Below are 19,396 nucleotides of genomic sequence, written 5' to 3'. Positions count from 1 at the left end.
TGAGGATGTTGAGTTATGTGGAGTTTTGTTGAGCTAAGTTGAAATTATAAGATTTCAAATTTTGCCTAAATCTATTTCAGTAAAATTGTGATCCCGAATTTGTTAACCGTTGGATCATCTTCATATTTTGTCTAGAGCTTCCTAAGACACTCCTACACAGGCTGACCGTTGGGATTTTGAAAATAACAACCTTTGATGTCTCGCTAAGCGAGAAGGGCGCGCTAAACACAATTTCAACCCGAGAGGGAATTTCGCTGAGCGAGAATTGGCCCGCTAAGTGAGACCTAGTGCAGAGGGAGTTGCACTAAGCGGGAATTCTCATGCTAAGCGTAAAAAGTGGACTTCCTCTTAGCGAGATGAGCTAGCTAAGCAAGATCTGTAGATTATAAATACGTTCTTTAGCATGAGAAACACGATTTTCACTCTCTCCTCGTCTCCAAATGCCACCCAAACCCTAACACCTCCTTCTTCACCACCCATGACCTTCGGTGGCTGCCATGAGCTGCCGTTGCTTGCCGCCAAACCCCCACACCAAGAGGAACATTTTAATCGAAGCAGAATCCTCAGAATCCTCCTCAAGGATTCGGTGGAGAAAATCCCCCCAATCCTCCATTTCAAAGCTTCTTTGAGGTAATCTCAACTTCTAAGTCTTTCTCTTAGTTAGTTTGAGTTTCTCTTAGCATCTCTTGTGTTTTGGGTACTATAATAGGGTGTTTTTACACTTCCTTTAAAAAACCCTTAAGAATGAGACATTGCAAAAGTTATCTTTTTATAACATTGATGTTATTTTTGTGACCTTCACTGAACCTTGGTCACATTGGCGTGATCGGAATATTAACATGATGTCTCCTTTTAGTAGAATCCGAAACACTCTTCAACCCTTTATGTTTTGACAGGGGTATTTGACTTCGAATGTTGTCATTAACCTTGTTTTTGAAATCTATACTAAATTTCCTTCAATTTGGTATATAGAACCTTGTTTTTGGACTGGCAAACATGAACGAGAGAGGTCTCTGAGCGACACAAAGAGAAACTGATGTAGAGCTCACGATAGGTGAGGGGAGTTTATTATAATTTATGCCTTTTAATAACATAGATGGGGTCAGGGAACCTAACTATGGGGATGTATGTCTGTCCCTATTGCATGCTAGTTTTCAAGAAAACAATGTGTTTTGACTAATGAGATGTGATATATCTATTATTGATGAATAAAATTATTGTTTTTATTAGACTTGTGTTGTCTGAAGACCTGGGGAGTGTGAATCTCAGGCATGAACTATATATGTATATGCGAAGTGTGACTTACTGATGATATTTCTATTGATGACATTAATTGATATGAGGTGACGTTGATGTTTATGATAATATTGATATGAGATGATGTTGTTATTGATGACTATGTTAACATGAGTTGATGTTGTTATTGATGATTGTGTTAATATGAGATGATGTTGTTGTTTTTGTTAATGTCATTGAGATGAGATGATGTTGATGTTGAGAATGATATTGAGATGAAATGTTGATGATGTTGAAAATGCACTATGATGATGTTATGTTGTGTATGTACATGGGGGGTGCAGTGACCTTGTTGGATATCCCTGGTGGGGGAATATAGTGGTTAAAGAGTTCTAAGCATCTCTGGAGGGGGATGGCTTAGAATCTTTAATTATCCACGGTCAGTGCATTGATGGTGCCCATGTTTCATACGTTGTGTGTAGTGTATGTACATGGGGGGTGCAGTGAGTGACCTTGCTGGATATCCCTGGTGGGGGAAATAAAGTGGTTAAAGAGTTTTAAGCATCTCTAGAGGAGGATGGCTTAGAATCTTTAATTATTCACGGTCAATGCATTGATGGTGCCCATGTTTCATACGTTGTGTGTTGTGTATGTACATGGGGGGTGCAGTGATCTTGTTGGATATCCTTGGTGGGGGAAATAAAGTGGTTAAAAAGTTTTAAGCATCTTTGGAGGGGGGTGGCTTAGAATCTTTAATTATCCACGATCAGTGCATTGATGGTGCCCATGTTTCATACTTCATATGACATGGAAATAGTATAAACTTTGTCAGTAAGTACTTGTAGTTTCTCATGAGAAGGAATACTTGTACTTGAGTGCATGTCACTCGGTTTGGAACTCCCTTGAGACTCAGGCTGATCATCGTGGGGGGGAGGGGGAGTTGCCTGTGCACGACAAGGTGGCCTCGACACTTACTGCCTAATTTCGTAAGTGAGAGTGTCGTGTGGACATGCTTAGGCTATTTCCTTGGAGATGGTACCACATTGCATTTGAGAGTTGAGGTCAGGTGCATACATCATACTGAGCATGATTGATTGGAACTATAGACTGATGATGACTATTTGTTAAGTGTGTGTTGAACTAGTGAATGTTTGTGTAAGCTTATGATATTTGTTAATGTTTTGTTACTAATTGTGGTTATTTGATCTTTGTATTAATTTCTTTTATAATAAACCCACCCTATGCAATTTTTGTACCGTGTGGTTGGTACCTGTGATGATCGTGAATCTTTGTTCGTGGGAGCAGAATGACAACAGTAGAGTACGAGAAGTGAGATTCTTTTGTGGAGCCGCTGAGCCGACGTGATGACGTTGAGCTTATTTTGGAAGAGAGTTGTGTTTTGTTAATCAACTCCTCCATAGTTGGTTCCATAATTCTTTTGTTGAATTGAAGATGTAAATCACAAATTTAATTATATGTATGAATAAATTTACATTCCATTATGTGAATGATGTTGATGCAGCTCCATTAGAGCTTGTAAGCCTAGGATCTTCTTCATCAATGGATTCCTTTGCTTCTTGGAAGATGAATGGCAGCGGAATGGAGAAAGGGAAAGAGAGAGGAGACGCCACTTCAAGGAGAAGATGAGTCTAGAAGAAGCTCACCACCATAGGAGGCCATGGATAAGAGCTTGGAGGAAGAAGGAGATGAATGAAGGGAGAGGGAGAGAAGAGCACGAAATTTTGTGCTCTAAATGAGCTTTCAAATCTGAAGTTTAATATTCAAATCATCAAAGTTCAAAAAAATACACACACATGACCTCTATTTATAACCTAAGTGTCACACAAAATTGGAGGGAAATTCAAATTTCACTTGAATTTGAAATTGAATTTGTGGAGCCAAACTTTGGAGCCAAAATTTCACTAATTATGATTAGTGAATTTTAGTTATGGTTCAGCCCACTAATCCAAGATCAATTACAAGATTCTCCACTAAGTGTGCTTAGGTGTCATGAGGCATGAAAAGCATGAAGGACATGCACAAAGTGTGACTATATGATGTGGCAATGGGGTGTAGTAAGCAAATGCTCACCTCCCCCTCTAAAATTTAATTGGATTGGGCTTCTACCAATTCAATTAAATTTATTTCCAACCACACACATCAAATATCCACTTAGTGCATGTGAAATTACAAAACTACCCCTAATACAAAAACTAGTCTAGGTGCCCAAAAATACAAGGGCTGAAAAATCCTATATTTCTAGGGTACCCTACCTACAATATGGAGCCCTATATACAAGGACCAAATATAATGACATCCTAGTCTAATATGTACAAAGATAATTGGACCCAACCTTGGCCCATGGGCTCAGAAATCTACCCTAAGGTTCATGAGAACCCTAGGGCCTTCTTCAGCAGCTCTAGCCCAATCTTCTTGGAGCCTCTTGCTCATGGTTCTAGTGATTGGTCCCTTCCTAGGGAGGATTGCATCAGATGTGTACTGAGTTACTATACCTATATATATATATATATATATATATATATATATATATATATATATATATATATATATATATATATATATATATATATTCATTTACTTAAGTAATGGTGCAATGTTTGGTGAATGTATATCAAGAAAAAAATTACTTTTATTTTTCATAAGCAAATTAACGGAGTTTTCATTTAAAAATTAAAATTCTCGCGGTTTAGAGTAATGATATCGTAGCGACGAGGCGGGTCGTTACACATTAGGGGTATGATGAAGGTAATCTTCTCTCTAGAGCCTCTTTCTCTTTGAAATTCTCTGAAATTATGATTTTGTTTCCCTCCTTCCTCTGATATACTTTTCTTATTTGTCTGTACTTCAGGTGATCGTCGTGAGTTGTATTGCCATTATTCCGTGAAGATTGTTCGTGCCTTGCTTTTGTTATTTGTCCAATTCTTTTCCTTAACAGATTCTGCTCTAGTGTTTCTAAACATTATTAATTCAATTTGATAATCGGAAAACTATATTGTTACGTTTTAGATGACATCTTATGTGCCAAACTCCATTTAGTGGACCTAGCTGGCTCTGAACGAGTGAAACGAACTGGTGCCGATGGCTTGTGCTTAAAAGAAGGTATTTTTCATTGTTAATGAAACAATACAACCAAATTATAAGGTTAGGAATAGGTTTTATACAACTAAGTTTAAAAAAAGGAATAGGTTTTATACAAAAGCTATATTTCTGTACTATTATTAAAATATATAAAAAAATTGAAAATTTAGTTAATTGAAGCCCATTCTGCCAGCTGAGAGTTCTCTATAAATGCAAGTTGTCCATCATTTAATAATCAGTTTTTTTTTCATGAATTACGAATTCATATAAATAAGGGTTTATTAGCTCTTGGAAATGTAAGAAGTGCACTGGGAGATGAAAAAAAGCCAAAAGGAAGCCAAGTGTCATACCGTGATAGCATTTCAAAAACTATTTACATTTTCATTCTAAGCTCATAACATTTCTTCATTCTAAACCATCTCTTTATGAATTTATATCAGAATATGCTTAGCTTTATAAAAGGAATAAAAATTGGTGAAAACATAATTTCAACCCCCCCCCCCCCCCCCCCCCCCAATGGTATTTTTGTCACTTCAATAGTTTTCCATCATGGCTAGAAAACAAACTGAAAAGTGAAAATGCAAAAGGCAGGCTTGGCAGCTACAAAACATGGGACAAGCAGTTGTGACTTGTGAATTTTACTTTTGATAGGACCAACCAAGCTTATGAAATATGAATTATTGTTATGTTTCTATCATTAAAAATTATCTATACGTTAATTGTTTTCAACAAAATTTTCTACAATGTTCTAAAATTGAACCTTCCGGTTATGTTTTAGTTTTTCATGCAATCCTTTTTTTTATTTACAATTTTTTTTTCAACTTTTGCTATGATTTGGCAAAAATATGAATATTTCCTTAAATTTGTCAAAAATTACTGAAACTTTTAATATTTTTTGCATACTATAAAATAACTTAATTTGTCTTGCAATTCATTCACAATATTAGTTTTTTTTTATTTACTACGTATTGAGGTCGTTCAAAGAACTGAAGAGTATTATTAATAAAGTGAAAAAATATTTTCTAATATAATTAAATGTTTAAAATTACTCATAAAATATGATGATATAAAAAATGTTACATTTAACTAATATATTGTAAGCTTCATTATTTTTGGCTCCTCAGTTTTTAGTCAAGCTCGCCAATGCAGTCGCCCCACTCAATCCAGCTCCTCTATATGCATACATCACAATTCTCTAAGCTTCTGTGTTCAATCCATCTGCCATGCAAGCAATAAGCTGAAAGAATGCATTTATGCATAATAATCCAGATTGTGCACCAGATATTTTGCAAACCCAAGTTCCAAAGTCAACAACTTAGGGTTGAATATACAGTAAACATAAAAAATATGGACAATATAGACAAATAACCAACACAGAATTTATATGGTGTCTGATTGTGGGAAGAGCTTTTCCAACATGTTATTCGAAAGGATCCTATTGGGGTCCAATTCCTTTCTTGCTTTATTGTATGCATCCACAGGAAACCGCTTTCTTAGCCTTTCTTGGAGAGCTGCAAGCTCCTTCTTGTCCTTTGGAACCTAGAAATAATATGCACAAAAATTAAGTATACTTCAATGATCGAACACTCTTTGACACCTATGCTGGTACTTAACATTCAACAATTAGATTGTTCAATTTAAAGTTCAGTTACAACACAAACCCTGTAAAGTGTAAGCAAAGCATGAACAATGTGCAGTTATGTTGGGGAAGGTTGGGTGGGCAAAGAGTGTGAGAGAGACATTTTTGTGAAGACAGGCTTGAAGAAGAGTGAAGCCATGTATTAGTTTTAGGCTTTTTATTGTTTGGTTTTGATGACCCTCACTTGATGAGTGCCAAGTTGTAAAGCTGTTATTTATTTTTATTTTTTTGGTTGCTTTATTAGCTTTCTATGTGTGCATGTGTGCCATGGGTAGAGTCTCTTTCACATGTGTTGATTAAAAGGTAATTGAGTTAATCCATGATTTTCTATAGGAGTTTTATAAACTAAGATATGATTTCAAAAGTTTAAAAAGGTTTTTCAAAAACTTATAATATCGATTATTTGGCTCTGCTCTGTTTTTCAGATTTGTCAGATATGCACAAAGAATCAATTAACTCAAGTGATAATCTATTATTTCATGCTAGCCAAAAACATAGGTGCACAAATCATCAATTAAAGGCAGATATAATCCGATTATCTTGATAAAGCTAAAACTCAGGTGGTTTTAAAATCAAATTATCAAAAGAATCGATTATCGTGAGCAAATAATCAATTATTTCGGTTTTCAACTATAAATAACAAACAAGTTTTTTCATATCAATCAAGATTAACCATGCATCTCTCAAGGACTTAAGGAGTCATCATGTGAAAGTGGATAAGTGTGTTTTATTTTGCAAATCTATCACATATCAGGTGATATCAATCCTTTTACTTTGTTTTTCTGTTTAGTGTTTCTTTGAGGTTTCTCAAAGGTAATCTTGTATCAGGTTTCTACAACATTGGGGAAAAGTTTCTTGAGGGTGTCAAAAACCGTGAAAACTCTTAATTTTGCAAGTGTTCGAATATCTGGAATTTGGTTAGTGAAATCTCAACCAGGTTAGCTGAGAAACTGGACGTAAATCAAAGTGATAGTGATCAAACCAGAATAAAAATTTGAGTGTCTCTTCTCTCCATCTCTATCTCCTTATTTTACTTTCTTGGTTATTTGTGATGTGTTAACTGGTTTCATGATAATATTGTTCACATAAGCATACTATTACCTAGGAAAACTGAATTAAGCTACCACAAATGTATTGCTAAATCAAGGCTGATTCAAGGAAGTTTAGAAAGTTTCATTAAAGGCCTTTGAAAATAGTTTGGGGATTTCAAAATTTGTCATTGATCCAATTCTCCCCATCCATGATCCAACCCTTTTGCTTAACACTTACTATTGTAACAACATAGGTCCAACATATTATGCAGAGCCAGTCAAATAGGCAATTCAATGAGGAAATTAGGGCAAAGATCAAATGATTTAGATTAAGCAATAATTGGTATATCATATCCAAATACCATGTAGGACCTTTCATTCTTTATGATGCTTAGATGATTACCTCAATCTTAGCCCAGTGTTCATATGCGGAGTAACAATCCCATAATTTTGCCTGAGTCAAATGCCTATAATGAAAGAATTCTTCTGTTATATCTTTCCTCTGCCGAGCATCCATGGTAGGAAGGTACATGATTATACCTACCTGAAACAACAGCAAAAGTATAACAATCTTCCAAATCTTCCAAACAGCATTATAATGTTGAAATTCATGGAACGAGCCAAGGTTTTGTATTACAATTGGTTCAAAAACTTGAAATTAAGGATGATGAAAGACATTACTATGGGCAGTTGATTACAATTAAAGTCAAGTAGTGGATCTAATGCCTATTGGATTTCTTTTCAGCAAATAACACAACAAAAATGCATATCTGGAGAAGCCGAAGCTTTAGCATTTAATAGAAAATCATTTCATCTTTTTCTAAATGCCACTAAATTTTTTAAATCCCAACTGCACTCCCAAAAGTTTCTTTATACAAAACATGAAAAATTAAAAAAAAAAAAAGTAGAAGCATCCAGATATACATGGAGTTAAGCTCACTTCATATGACCATGTAATATCAGTTCACCAATCCTGGCTTAGAAAAGAACTTGGAACTAATCTGTACTGCACAATTAACCAGGAAAGCGTTTTATTACCCAAGAAAATATATCATCCTCAGACGGACTTGAAGCAGGACTCAAGGAACTCCTACTGCTAGCTGTCCAGCGCTGCTCAATTGGAGCAGGTGCAGGTATCTCTTCTTTCTCTATAAGTTGCTTCAGCTCTTCAATGTATTCAAGGTCTTTCATGCTTGGATTAGCTAGTTTCCCAGCAGGGAAACATGTCTCTGATACCCACTGTTGACCTCCGCAATCAAAGCCCAATATTTCATCACTCCATCCAACCCTATATCCTTCTGACTTTCGCCAGAACTCGGCCTCAGCTTTATTGATGTTGATGATGTGCTTTTTATCGAGAGGATCTAGGGCAATTAGCTTATCTCTTAATTCTGTGAAAGAAAGCTCATCTATATTTTGTTCACCATCTTCTGCTGATTTACCCTTAGATCCTTCGGCTCTGTATACAATAACAGAAACTCATATGCAACTTGAAACAGAAAAGTTCACAACATGCAACAATAAAATAATGACACAATTCACTAGAGATATAAAAGAGAATGAAAGTTGTTGGCAATACTAATAGAGAAAGTAATCAAAACTGTAGTGAAGCAGAAGAATGCCAATATGAGATAACAGCACTTTCAACAACTTTCAGATCAATAAGAATAATAAATTAACATTCATCAGTCCATACCTTGCCAAATTACAAGAAAGTGGAAACTAGTAGGAATTTCACAGGCCTACAAATTGGTAAATGTGAACAGTTATAAATCTTTCGTAATTCCTTCAATCTGTCTGTTTCTACCTCTTAATGTAAATTTAAACTATATTCAAGAGACAAAAAAATAAGAAATGCAACAAAAGGAAGACAAAATAAGTGTAACCAATTGCAGAAAAATAGGAGGGCAAGCAGCAGCTTCTACTAGCCTTTATTTAGTGAAAAAGACTCAGCGACACTTTCAATCACATCTGGCTACTTTAGTACTTCCAACAAGTCAAAATAAACCAATAACTTTTACAATTAACAGATAATGTATAATTGTACCCATATTTCTTGAGGGACTCCTGGTAAAGGTCACGCACATGCTGTATGGCTTCATCTTTGGTATATTGTGGTTTGAACTTGGGAGGACCTTTCCACTTTGAAACAGGATTGCATCGCACAACCACAACAGAGTCGGTATAAGGGATATAAAGGTACTTCACATGCTTATTCTCAGATAGCAATTTCCTGCATAAGATAGAAAAGGGCTAATAATCAAAATCTTTGGAAGCAGATTCTTAATCACTTGCACCAGAGGTAACAATAATAGAAAATGTATGCACATATGCAGCAAAAATAGCTAACTAAAATATATGCAAGCATGCAAGTATAATGCTACGAAGGATATTATATTAAAGTAAACTCAAATTTTGGCCCACCAAAGATATATGTAACATCATCTTGGTCCACTATTTATCAGTGGCATCTAATAGGTCACTCCATGATAATTAATGCTATTGATTTGGCCATTTAAACTCAAATTTGATGGTACTTAAAGGACCAATTTGATGTTAAATATATCTTTGGATGACTGATTTGATATATTTATACATAGAGGAAAAATGAGATGTTGCGTATACTTATTGAAGAGCAAAACGAGATTTACCAGATAATATTATTAATTTTTTAATTAGCCTGAATTCAGAAGTACCATCACCAGTTGCCACCAGATATTTCTGAATTCATTGCCTTATAATATCAGCTGAATCTTAGAGGTCATAGGTTCTAATTACATAAATGGGGTTAACAACGCAAGCATATGAAAACTCCAAAATGGTGGAAGTCCTCAACATTGAGCCACTCTTCTATTATTATTAGAATTAGAATAAAACCTTAAATTGGTCATCCAAAATTTGCTGTCACCACATAAATCCTTCAAAAGTTTTTGTCACTAAATTAGTCCTTCGAAGATTGAAAATCGATATCGTATTAGTCCTTTTCTGTCATCATTATAGTCTTCCACAAGGACAAATGTGAGTATGTTTTTAGATTTTTCAGGGACTAATTTAGTGAGAAATATTTAACTAACTAATATGATGAAACCAGAAACTTTGGAGGACTAACTAGGGGTTTACTCTAATTATCATTGTTATTTATTATAGTTGTTGGGACTTGGGAGTAAAGCAAGTTGTTGATCTTAGTTCCATGTTACAAAAATCTAGTGTTACTAATGTGGTAATGATGACATTCAACATATATCAGTTATCTGATTGATGTAACAAATTCCAAAAATTACTTGTGATTTTTCTTTATCTCATTCATGGTTGAGACAACTGTGTGCTCCACAAGCTCCTGTCGATCAACACACTGAAGGGTGACTTCAGCCACAACTCCGAGTCCCCCAAGACCACATCGAGCAAGATAAAACAGTTCAGGGTCTTTATCTTTTGAGATCTCTATTGTCCCTTTGGCAGGGGTAACCAGTTTCATGGCAATAACTTGTTCATCAATGGGAGGCAATCTTGCACCAGTGCCATGTGCACCAACCTATAACACATCAAACAGAAAAACCTCAATCTGATTGCCTCTTTCTTTAATAAAATTATGAGATATTGGTTGGTGTGTAATAAAAGAAGAACCTGAATGATGCCACCAATTTGCTGCTCCCTAATGGAAGCAAAATTCTGCAAGGTAAGGCCATGGTCCTTGAGGCCATCGACAAGCTGCTGCACTCGGATGCCAGCCTGGACCCTGACAGTCTTGCGCTGCTTGTCGACTTCCAAGATCCCATCCATGAGAGCCAAGTTTACCATCCCGGTCCTGGAAAGGCCGATCCCGTTCGGCGAAAGCCCGGACCCCACCGGCCGGATACGACTCCGCGCCTCCCTCAGCTCTCGCTCCAGCTGCTCCGCGTTCTCCGGCTGGAGGAAGTTGCGCGTCTGCACCTCGTGGGTCCCGCTCCAGTTGGAGACCGTGTGCAGGTCCTCCGGCAGCGGAGCGTACCGGAAGATCTGCGCCTTCTTGTGCTTGGCGTCGTCCGGGAGGGGGAATGTGTAGTAGGTGGCGCCGCCGCAGAAGAGGAGGAGGGCAGCATAGCCCGCGTACTTGCGGGTTTCTGCATCCACGGAGGAGTTGGGCTCCGGGGATGATGAGAATTGCCGCTGGAGTCGGAGGTGCTGAGAATGCGAGTGCCAGTGGTGACCAAGGCTGCGCTTCACAACTAGAGTTCTCAGCATGTCTTCGCCCAAGTCACAACTCAGTAGCAGGCAGAGTCAGTATGGCGGAAGCGCGACTTACTTGAAAAAATTACGGATAAAATGAAATGAAACTCGGTGAATTAAGTGCTGCCCAGATATTAAGGTCATTCGAGTGATTTTGAGTTTTTTATTTTTTTGTTTTTAAATCTAATTTTTAAAATAAAACGAGTTCGATAAAAATGAAACTCCATTGATTTTTAATTTAATTTTAAAATATATTTATATTCATTTTGAAAATAATAAAAAAGTGTCATGTGAATTTAATTTTCAATTTTTAATTTTAAAAAACATATTTTAATCATCATTATCATAACACCACTACCACCACTAAGATTCCACCACAATCACCACCACAGCCACCACCAAATCAATTGTTATTGGCGTCATTATCACCACCATTCTACCGTTATCACTGTCATTATTTTGCAGCCTTCATCGTCGTTATCGCAATTGTTGTCATTATTTCACCCGTCACCACCCATTAATTTAAAAATCGAATTGATGATTGATCTGGTCAAGATATTGGGTCTATAGTCGAACTAGTAGGTCACTAATGAGGACCAAATAAGGAATATTGACATTAAAACACTACAAGGACTTGGTGAACCAATAACAAGGACATGTGCTACGACAATAAGAAAAAACCTTAAACCAAATGGTGGTGACTTTCATTGAAGCATATTCACATTTAGAAGGATTAAAATTCAAGTTGATCAATTACATAAAACAACTTGAGAAATGAAATGATAAACTGATTTGATGACAACACCCATAAAAATATATAGATTTTATTAAATAAAGTTTGTAATAAGGTATTAAAATAATATTAATTGTTAGTGTATTTTTATGTCTCTTGAGTGACTTGCAAGATAACTAATGAGCTCTTAATTGAGATAATTATCACCAATAATTAATAGAAGTTAGATTAGACTCTTGATATGCCTTTGAGTAGTTATATATACTTCACACTTGTGATCTTATCTTGTGATCTTATCAAGGGATAACCCTTTTGACGATCTCTGACCTTATCAATTCCTTCGGAATTGTAGGACCCTTCCGTCTTGTCATGTTGATTCTCATCATTTGGTAATCAAAGAGCTAGTTCGTTCATTGTGTCAAACAACTTGTGTTAGGTGCGTCAATTTCGTGAATACTCTACTTGCTTGCGCGTCAATACTCTAGTTGGTGCTAATTTCCTAAATTCACGAACTTGTGAGTGCGTTCCGTTTAATTTTCCAATCCGTGCTAGTTGGTGTGTCCTTACTGAGTTAGGTGCCTATTTTTATTGTGCGTAATTTTCTTGTACTATATGTGTGTTCAATTGATTGGTTCATGATCAATTCTTGAGTGCGTCAATTGTTATTCAAATTCTGGTACTAGCCTAAATCCTTTTAGCGTCACTTTATTGTGTGCCATTTGAATCTGTTTTTTCACATCATCTTGTGCTTGAACCTGATTGTATCAATTGCTAATTGGTTCCATTTTCCCCTATGCGTCACCTTTTTATTTTGTTCTAATCTATTCAATAGTTGTGTGTTTTGATTGCCTATCTTTCATTCATCTACTTTTGTTTAATTTGTTGTTGTGTTTTGTTCATTCAAATTGAATAAAAAATCTGCAGGTAATGTTCTTAGTGTGTTCCTCTTTTGTTCATAATGTTTTTGAGAGACTTTCACAAAATCTTTCCTTTTGATCTATAAAAATTTGGGTTGAGTAAGTTTGGGTGTTTCTCATAAATATAAAAAAATCTGAGGTTTTATTAGCATAAGAAAAGGACTAAAAAAAAAGACTAAGTACTGGGTGCAAAAGTTAAGAAAAAAAAACAAACAAAAAAGAAGTATGCCCATTACAAAGTTTCTATACACCCTTGCTTAGTTCCTTAATTTTACTATTTTATGTCATTTTGTCTCTCTTGTATTAACTATCTCTTAAAATATTGTGTCTTTCTCTTATTGTTTAGTTCTATTTAACTTGTTGATCCTTTATTTGAATTGTCTTTTTTCTTCATGAATCTAGTTGAATTGTTTGTCACTTGGTTCTGGTATATTGTAAAGACTTGAGGTTGACTTCTTTTAAGAACTCAAAGAGAGTAATTTGAGGGGTAAAAGGCAGGAGGGCACATTACATCAAAGCCTAATTGAGAGCAACAAACACGAGTGATATACCCCTAAGAGTGTAAACATGTGAGAAGTGTGGTGAGGTCTTATCACTTTTGTTTCTCTTTGCTTGAATTATGACAGGTACGGGTGAAGGTAGCTCTTATCCTGGGGGAGATAACAGGTTAATAATTGATGCAATTACAACTCAAATGGAAAGGATGATGAGGGAGCACATAGAGGGGTTATATGGGAGAATTGAAAAATTAGAAAATCAAGAGAATCACGACGATGATGGAGGTAGAAGGAGGAGGAGAAGAGAGACGAGGGTGCTTCTAGATAAGACAAAATTGAAGGAGTGAAGCTAGACCTTTTAAAGGGAAAAGTGATCCAGAAACTTATTTGAAGTGGGTGTTGAAAATTCAGCAATTGTTTGCATGCCCCAACTATACAGATGATAAAAAGATGAAGGTGGCAGCCATGGAGTAATTGACTATGCTCTTATATGGTGGAACCAAGTACAAAAAGAGAGGATGGGATTTGGAGAACCCTTAGTGAATAGTTCGAAGGAGATGAAAAGATTAATGAGAAGAAGATTTGTTCCTTCTCATTATCATCGAGACGTTCACAACAAGGTTCAAAGGCTCACACAAGGAAACAAAAGTGTAGATGAATATTATAAAGAGATGGAGGTTTCCTTGATTAGAACCAATCTTAATGAAGATCGAGAAGCTACTATGACACAATTCTTACATAGGTTGAATAGTGATATAAGAGATGTTGTGAAGTTGCAGCATTATGTGGAGATTAGTAGTGAGTCTTTTTCAGATTCTACTCCACCTAGTGATGAAGAGAAGTATGCAGAGGAAAAAGGAGTAGAAGGAGCTTCGTTCATTGTGCAAAGGTTGTTAGGTAGCCAAGCAAAGGACTTGGATGAAAGCTAAAGGGAAAATATTTTCCACACAAGGTGTCTCATCCAAGGATAAATGACTAATGCACTTATTCTTGCATTGCCTAATTTTGTCAAATCTTTTGAAATTGAATGTGATGCATCCAATGTGAGGATACGGGCTATTTTGATGCAAGAGGGACATCTCATTGCTTATTTTAGTGAAAAACTAAATGGGGGTCTTCTTAATTGTTCAACATTTGGTAAGGAATTTTATGCCTTGGTAAGGGCTTTGCAAACTTGGCAGCATTATCTTTTGCCCAAAGAGTTTGTCATTTATAGTGATCATGAGTCCTTGAAGCATCTAAAGAGATAAGGAAAGCTGAATAAGAGACACGCCAAATGGGTTTAGTTTCTTGAGCAATTCCCATATATGATCAAGCACAAGAAAGGTAAGTCCAATGTGGTTGTTGATTAACTCTCAAGAAGGTATGCTTTGTTCTCTACTCTTGAAACTAAGTTAATTGGCTTTAAGCATATTAAGGAATTGTATGAACATGATCCATATTTCTCTTCTAAATATTTTACAAGTGTGCATACTACTTAAAATGGATACTTTAGCCCAAATGATTATTTGATCAAAGGGAAAAGGTTATGTGAGGTTATGTGTGCCTAAAGGATCCATAAGAAAATTGCTTGTGAAAGAGGAATATGAAGGGGGTTTGATGGGACATTTTGGGAAACAAAAGATGAAGTGACAAAAGTACCACAAGAATAGGAGTTGAATTGTTTTTTTTTAAAATTATGTTTCCTTTGAAAACAAAAGGTTTTTAATATTAGTTCAGAATGAAGAACTATTTTGAGCTAATAATAGAAATTTAAGTTGCTCTAAATGAAAATGCAAACAATTCTGGAAATATATTATTTTATAGTTCAAAGCTTTTGTTTATAATATAGTTATATACTTAAAACCTTTTTGAAGAAAACAAGATTAGTTTTGGTGTTTCTTAGAAAAGGTCATCTAGTTTAGTGATTGAAACAAAAACAGAAATCAGATTTGTGCTAAGAAACGTAAAGAGAGAGGGAGGAATAGTGCACAAAGATTTTTATAGTCGTTCACCCCAACCTTAGGCTACATCGACTCCTCACCATTCAATATGTGATTTCACTAACACAACCAATCACAACTAGACCATAAACCACCAGATTTCAACAACCTGCTAATTGCCCAACTAAACTTCAATTCTAACCTCAACTAGACCAAGAATACCATTGGATTTCAACTTTTCCAACAACTATTAGACTTACAACAACAACAAAAAAAAGATATGTGTTTTACTGCACAAGATACAGATCTTCACCTCAAAAGAGGGATTCCACTTAGGAATTTAATCTTTCACTTCTATCTAAAAAAATATTACAAATTTGTAAGCACAATACATAAGTGGGTCATTCTTACAGAAAGGGTTGAAGAAAAAATGCAAACTTCTCACTTAGAGATCTCGTTCTAGATGTTACTGTTTTGGAATGCTTCAACTTGTGCATCATGTACAAGGTCTGATGAACCTCTCTATGAAACATGGGAGAGATTCAAGTCTTTATTATGGAGGTGCCCAAACCATAGTTTTGATGATGCTGCACAACTACATATTTTCTATAGGGGTTTGAAACCTCAGACGAAGATGATTCTTGATGCCTCAGCTGGAAGTACTATGATGTCTAAGAGCCTATAGAAAGAAATTGTAATCATTGAATCCATAGCAGCTAGTGATTATCAAAGTTACCATGATAGGGCTCCAATTCAAAGAAAAGGTATAATGGAGATGGATACTCAGAATGTAATTTTGGCCCCTAACAAACTCTTAACTCAGCAAATAGAGGCCTTAACAGACAAGTCAACTTCCTCAACAATTTCAACAAGGTGGATCACAGAAAACACACCAAGCTCATCAAGTTCAATAAGTTTTAAGATGTGACTTATAAGGTGGTGACCATCAAAATGGCCATTGTTCAACACCTGGTGATTGCCAACAGGAAGAGGAGGCCCATTATTTGAAGAATGAAGCCATACCTCAACAGAACTTCCAAGGAAACTACAAAGGCTACAGAGGTGGCTCAGGTTCAAATCAGCCTTATGGCTAGAGGCCACAAAATAATAATGCATATTTAGATCCTACTAACACTTCTTTTGCAGGTCCTTCTAATAATGCTTATGTAGGTCTTTCAAATAGGGGTCAACAACAACAACAAGCTCAATAAGATAAAATGTCAAAAATGGAAGATACTTTAACTCAAGTTATGCAAATGTCCATCATAAACTAGAAGAACGCTGAGGCTTTCATTACAAATCTTAAAGTTTAGGTTGGATAACTTGCAACACAACTCTCTGAGCATGGAAGTGGATCTTTCTCACCAAACACACAAGTTAACTCACAGGAACAATGTAGCTCCATTACAACAAGGTGGGAGACTATGGTTGGTTTGAAGGATAATGGTGAGAAAAAGAATAAAGATGGAGTTGAAAAAGAAAAAGAGAAAAATGATGGATTGGTGACTAGTGAAACAGTGGAAGAGAAAGTAGTAAGTGAAGAAGAGAAGCAAAAATCAAACAAACAAGCCACTAATAAAGGTAAAGTTGTAGTAAATCGTCCACCAATTGAGTATTTTCCTTATCTGCATGCTCCGTCAAAGAAAGACAAGGAAAGGCAGTACAAGCGTTTCTTAGAAATTTTCAAACGACTGTAGATTAACATTCCTTTTTCTAAGATGTTGGAACAGATGCCAACATATGCTAAATTCATGAAGGATTTGCTTACAAAGAAGAAAAGAATTATGGATGTTGAAACAATGGAGCCTGAGCCATAACAAGGGTGTCCAGCTTAAAAGACGTTAAAGAAGCGCTCCTCGGAGGCAACCTAGTGTTTCTAAACTTTGTATTATTTTGTGTTACTTTAATCTTATGTCTTATATTTTTGAATTTCACTTTTAAGTCTTTATTTGTGAATTATGTTTTTAAATGTATAATCTGCTTTGTTAGAGCTATCATTGCATGGCCTGGGGACAAGCCTATTTTTTAGCAAGAGGAAGAGTAAAAGAGGATCAAAACATGACAAATCATGTTGATTATTTCATTGGAGGAAACTAAGTTCCTCAACCATGATCTTCAAAAATCCATTACTTGTCTTTATGTTCATTTATCGCTTTGTATGAAATTTTAGTACTTTATTACCTTATTTACTACTTTTGATTTTTGTTTGGAAACTTATGCGAGTTTGTGTTTTTGACTAATTTACGCGTGCTTTGATATATTTTGTTCTGTTAGTTTAGTTGTAGATTATATATAACTCTTTTTAGGACTTGAACAAAAAAAATTTCTTGGACATAACATGCTTTGGAAAGAATTAGCAACCAATGTTTTTGAAACTTACTTTTAATTGGATAAGAACACAACAAAGGGATTTTTGGAAACATTGAGAATGAAAACAATGAATGGCTTTCCCAAATACCAAATGAAGTCAAATGTTTTTGCATGGAATTGATAAAAAAAAAACTTTCAAAACACTGATTTGATTTGAACACGGAAAACATGCCTTAAGCTTTAGTGACTGTGTGCAACCAAAGATTTTATATTGAGTGTCCTCATTGATATGTTCTATAATTGATTTTGCATGAATTTCTAATTGTCATAACATATGATTGATAACAAATGTCGAATCGTTCCAAAAACAAATAAAACTAGGAATTTGAAGTACATAATTATCTAGGTCAAACTCAGAAATATGCTTCAATATGGTTCCTACATTCATTCACTTATAAACAAAAAGGAAAGAATTTTATCGAATAGTTTGTAAGAAACTATAAAGGAATGCAAAAACACACAAAATAAAATGGAAGAAACATAACACAAATCAAGTTTGATAACATCAATCCAATTCACCAAACCAACACAAATCGAATTATCACAAATACTATGAATGATGTTCAGTCTGAAAGTTCAGTCAAATGCATTAGAGAAAGTTCAATCGAATGGAACATCATCCAAACAATCTGTGATTAAATTCTGAAATTAGGAAATGAATCCATAACTTAATTCATTTTCAATCCTAAACATAATCACAATAATGAAAAATGAAAATAGGATTGAAGAGAAAGATGAACATTCACAAAGAGTAAAGATACTAAACCAGAACTCAAAATTCAGCCTTGCTTGGAGTGGATCCTTGGATTGATTAATTGTTTAGCCCTCCATGATCATCACCAATGAAAAGACATGAAATTTTGTGCAAGAAAATGGAAGAGCGGAAGTGAAGAGATGAAGAAGAATGAAGAACAATTGAGAGAAAAGGAGAGAAAAAAGGAAGCTTGCACAATAAGTAACTAATTTTGTTTTTTACAATATGAAGTAACTAACTAACTAAAAAACACTAATATATAGAGTGATAAATTAGAAGTGATGTATGGGCCTTGATTAGGCCCATCTAATCTAACTAATTACACAAAACAAAGCCCAATTATTCAAGTGCAGAGGTTTTGACTTCCAAGCTTAATTTGACCCTCGAGATGGCAGAATTGACCAAAGCTTATTTTTAAAAAAATTGAATATCTTTTTCTCAACTTTCCAGGGACTACTCGCACATTCCATTGGGATTTCTGTAGTGTCCTCTAGGCTCTGCATAACACATATAGGATCAAGTAAGCACAAAATCTTAAATTTAGCTACAATTCTCAATTCAACTCAATCATTTGCCTAAGACCAAAACTGAGTTAAGGTGAGAAAATAAAGGTCAAAGAGATGTAAATTGAGCTAAGAAGAATAGAAAAATATTAAACTACAAATGCTCACTCAAATTCCCCCATATTTTATCTTTTGCACTCCTGGGCAAAACTAAAAGAAAGATTAGGAAAAATAAAATAAAACTAAAAAAAAATAACCACAACAAAAGAAAGGTATGAACAAGGCACACATTTTTTAATGGATCCTAACAATGCACAAAAATGAGAGAGATGGAAAATGAAAGAATGGTCTCAAGGTAACAAATAATCCATGAACAGATGATCACAAAATGCAAAGTGGACAAGTAGTCAAGTCAAAATTAAGAATGTACCATGGTGATAAAAATATCTTAAAGAGCAACACTCTCCTTACCAAATATGTATGGTTTTG

General features: G+C 35.3%; 1 protein-coding gene across 2 annotated transcripts; it reads right to left on the bottom strand.

Moving 5' to 3' along the window:
• Positions 1-5,416: 5,416 nt before the first annotated feature.
• On the bottom strand, positions 5,417-11,326 carry LOC100526948 (putative L-galactono-1,4-lactone dehydrogenase). Of its 2 annotated transcripts, NM_001249443.3 has the most exons (6): positions 10,630-11,324; positions 10,287-10,537; positions 9,053-9,238; positions 8,044-8,464; positions 7,409-7,549; positions 5,417-5,874 (listed from the first exon to the last, which is right to left on the bottom strand). In NM_001249443.3, the coding sequence occupies exons 1-6, from the start codon at positions 11,224-11,226 to the stop codon at positions 5,716-5,718; spliced, it is 1,755 nt and encodes a 584-aa protein (NP_001236372.2). In that variant the 5' UTR covers positions 11,227-11,324; the 3' UTR covers positions 5,417-5,715. The 2 variants fall into 2 exon arrangements, with proteins under 2 accessions (NP_001236372.2, XP_040861744.1); XM_041005810.1 differs by lacking the exon at positions 5,417-5,874 and having other exon boundaries at positions 7,409-7,545; positions 10,630-11,326.
• Positions 11,327-19,396: the final 8,070 nt, after the last annotated feature.

Source organism: Glycine max, chromosome 2 (assembly GCF_000004515.6).
Source record: "Glycine max cultivar Williams 82 chromosome 2, Glycine_max_v4.0, whole genome shotgun sequence".
In the NCBI taxonomy this organism is placed as follows: domain Eukaryota; kingdom Viridiplantae; phylum Streptophyta; class Magnoliopsida; order Fabales; family Fabaceae; genus Glycine; species Glycine max.
The sequence above is the reverse complement of the archived record's forward strand: the minus strand, read 5'-3'. Positions and strand labels throughout refer to the sequence as shown.

Bases quoted from the DNA above. Each gene is read 5' to 3' on its own strand.
- LOC100526948 (NM_001249443.3), bottom strand. From the start codon at position 11,226: ATGCTGAGAACTCTAGTTGTGAAGCGCAGCCTTGGTCACCACTGGCAC. The intron at 8,465-9,052 runs GTACAATTATAC...TATTGTATACAG, and splicing joins GAGTCCCTCAAGAAATATGG to AGCCGAAGGATCTAAGGGTA. The intron at 7,550-8,043 runs GTAATAAAACGC...CTGTTGTTTCAG, and splicing joins AGGATGATATATTTTCTTGG to GTAGGTATAATCATGTACCT.